The following is a 3452-nucleotide window of genomic DNA, read 5'->3' as shown; positions in this document are numbered from 1 at the left end:
GGGCTGGCCTCGAACCGTGGGCCTCAGATCCAGCCTCCCGAGTAGCTAGGATGACCGCGTCGCTTTGTAGTTTCCGGGGGACCCGCCCGGACTGGTTTCTTCCTGACCTTGTGGCCTCCGCAGGCCAGGGCCCCTCTGCAGGTGACTCACCTGTAACCCTAGCGACTCGGGAGGACCACAGTTCAAAGCCACCCAGGGCAAAAAGTCTTTCAGACTGTTTGCAAAAATGCTGGACTGGGGGTGTGACTCAGTGGTAGAGCTCTAGCTATGAGCGAGCAAGTGAGCAAGGTAAGGCCCTTAGGTCAAGCTAAGGAAACAGGATGTGGCCGTAGAACCGGGCGCTGGAGGCTCAGGCCTGTAATCCTAGCTACTCAGGAGGCCGAGATCTGAGGATCAGAATTCTAAGCCAGCCTAGGTAGGCGCTAACCAAAAAAGCTGGGAGTGGAGCTAGAGCTCAAGTAAAAAATCTAAGGGGCAGTGCCAAAGCCCTGCATTCAAACCCCAGTTCTGGTACAAAAATAAGCAAACAAATAATTGTCCTTTTATGGTTTGGCAATCCTTTTCCTGGCCCTCCACTTAGAAATGTGCAGTTAGGGTCCACCTTTATACACAGATCTTGCAATGAAGGCACAGGGAAAACAGCTGCAGCTCTGCAAATCTGAGTCAGCCTTAGCACAAGCTAATGAAGATAACCAAGAATGGTATAGTGAGCACAGAAAAAAACCTGGCTAGCCACAGATTCAACAACCCTCACCATGTCTTTGAGTAGTTGCATATGAGGCCCATGAACATCTCTGGAAGACTTGTGCCTGAACGGTGGACTGATAGGAACCAGCTTGCAGTCTGAGGGTTTAATTGACCCATGGAAACTCATACAGTCCATGTGAAACCTACAATGATTTTATGTGTGTGCATGCACCAACACTGGGGCTTGAATTCCATGCCTATGTGCTGTTCTTGTGCTCTTGTGGTCAAGGCTAGCCCTCTTATTTGAGCCACAGCTCCACTTCTGGCTTTCTCCTGGTTAACTGGAGATAAGTCTCATGTAGGGCTGGGAAGGTGGCTCAGTGGTAGAGCGCATGCCTTGCAAGCATGAGGCCCTGGGTTCGATTCCTCAGCTCCATATAAACAGAAAAAGCCAGAAGTGGCGCTGTGGCTCCAGTTGTATAGCCCTAGCCTTGAGCTGAAGAGCTGAGGGACAGCGCCCAGACCCAGAGTTCAGGCCCCATGACTGGCAAAAAAAAAAAAAAAAGTCTCATGTACTTTCTTGGAACCATGATCCTCTGATCTCAAGATTACAGGTGTGACTCACCAGTGCCCAGCTGCCTAATCAACTTGAGGGTTATGTATTTCACTCGCAGACATCTTATTAATCCCTACACAAGACATCAGGTGGTGTCCTCCAGCCTAGCAGGAGCTTAGCTTATCTTTTTCTTTTTTTTTTGAGGGGGGGGGAGATCCCGTCTAGAGCCTGAACTCTGGGCCTGGGCGTTGTCCCTCAGCTCTTCAGCTCAAGGCTAGCGTTCTACCACTTGAGCCACAGCGCACTTCCGGCTTTTTTCTTTTTGCTTATGTGGTGCTGAGGAATCGAACCCAGGGTCTCAGGCTTGCAAGGCAAGTGCTCTACCACTGAGCCACCTTCCCAGCCCCTGCTTATCTTTTTCTTTAATAAATCTTTGCCAAGGAGCCGGGAAGGTGGCTCAGTGGTAGAGCGCTTGCCTTGCATGCCTGAGGCCCTGGGTTCGATTCCTCAGCACCACATAAGCAAAAAGAAAAAAGCCATAAGTGGTGCTGTGGCTCAAGTGGTAGAGTGCTAGCCTTGAGCTGAAGAGCTGAGGGACAGCGCCCAGGCCCAGAGTTTAGGCCCCACGACAGGACCAAAAAAATAAAAAAAATCTTTGCCATTTTACTTTTCCCTCTGTGTCCATGGAATCAGTCTTAAAGAATACAGACAGGGCGGTAGAGTGCTTGCCTCGCATACATGAGGCCCTGGGTTTGACTCCTTGGTACCACATAAATAAAATTATATACACACACACATATATATACACACACACACAAACTATCTGTTCCAGGTGTTGCAGTTTTCCTGTATTGTGAGAATACATTATTTGTACTGGTCCTGGGACTTGAACTCTGCCTGGGTGCTGTCCCTGAGCTTCTTTGGCTCAAGGCTAGCGCTCTACTACTTGAGCCACTGGCTTTTTCTGAGTACTTTTATTGGAGATGAGTCTCACAGACTTTCTGGCTCAAGCTGACTTCCAACCACAATCCTCAGATCTTAGCTTCACGAGTAGTGAGTAGTTAGAACTACAAGTGTGAGCTGTCAGTGCCCAGCACTACTGATACTTTTAACTGCTCAACTATTTTGGACCAACAGACATTCCCACAGATTGTGTGTTTTGTACTTCAGCCAAACCTAGGTTTCCTCAGACTTTTTCAGTCCTTGCCAACTTGTTAGGAAAAAAAAGTAACAATACAACCTCAAGTGTTTTACTTGTATTGATTTAATTATAAGTTAAACTAAAGATATATGAATATATTTGCATAAATATATGCATTTACTAGTATTTATGTGTGTGCCAGTTCTAGGACTTGAACTAAGTGCCTTGCACTTTCACTGGGATTTTATGCTCAAGGATGGCACTCTCCCACTTGAAACATACCTCCGCTTCTTTTTTTTTTTTGCTGGTCATGGGGCTTGAACTCTGGGCCTGGGTGCTGTCCCTCAGCTCTTCAGCTCAAGGTAATCGCTCTACCACTTGAGCCACAGCGCTATTTCCGGCTTTCTAGTGGTTTATTGGAGATCAGAGTCTCACGGGCTTTCCTGCCCTGGCTGGCTTTGAGATCCTCAGATCTCAGCCTCCCGAGTAGCTAGGATGACAGGCGTGAGCCACCGCGCCCGGCCATTATTTGTTTTTGCTGGTTAACTGAAGAATCTCGAGGACTTTCCTACTGGAGCTGGCGCCAGCTCACGATCTCAGCCTCCTCGGTAGCTAAAATTATAGGTATGCGCTGCCAGCCTCTGGCTTCAGGTAAGTCCGTTCACACACACACGTTCCCCCACCGAGGATGAACGAGCACCTCTCAGAGCTCAGGCAGCAGCTCCGCGAGCCACACCAGCCCTGTGGAGACAGGGTCTCCCCACACTCAGGCTGCCGCCCTCTGAACGCAGGGATTAAAGGTGTGCGCCGCTAAACCAGTGTGCTTCCCAACATTTTCTTCGTGTTTTTCACCTATTCGCTTGGGTCTTCACGTCTTTCATGCCCGTCCTGGGGCTTGAGCTGGGGCTCCGCCCAGCCGGGAAGGGAAGCGCGATCCCCAGATCTCGCCTCCAGAGTCGCGAGGGTTACAGGCGTGCTCCCGCAGGGAGGTCGGCCCTTCCCCTTCCTCAGCTCCGTGGGCCGCCGGGAGCCCGGGGCGAGGCGGGCGCGGGGCGCCGGGCCCGGGGT

General features: G+C 50.4%; 1 protein-coding gene across 1 annotated transcript in view; it reads right to left on the bottom strand.

Annotated features, from left to right (window-relative positions):
- The window catches only part of Dtymk (deoxythymidylate kinase (thymidylate kinase)), a 17070-nt gene extending 13805 nt beyond the window's left edge, over positions 1-3265 (bottom strand). The window contains exons 1-2 of the mRNA XM_013033644.1: positions 3237-3265; positions 3068-3165 (exon numbers count right to left, since the gene is read on the bottom strand). Coding sequence (XP_012889098.1) covers positions 3068-3165; positions 3237-3265 — 127 coding nt within the window. The remainder of the gene's footprint in view (positions 1-3067; positions 3166-3236) is intronic.
- Between the last annotated feature and the right edge of the window lie 187 nt (positions 3266-3452).

This window comes from Dipodomys ordii, unplaced genomic scaffold (assembly GCF_000151885.1).
Source record: "Dipodomys ordii isolate 6190 unplaced genomic scaffold, Dord_2.0 Scaffold174, whole genome shotgun sequence".
Taxonomy (NCBI): domain Eukaryota; kingdom Metazoa; phylum Chordata; class Mammalia; order Rodentia; family Heteromyidae; genus Dipodomys; species Dipodomys ordii.
The sequence above is the reverse complement of the archived record's forward strand: the minus strand, read 5'-3'. Positions and strand labels throughout refer to the sequence as shown.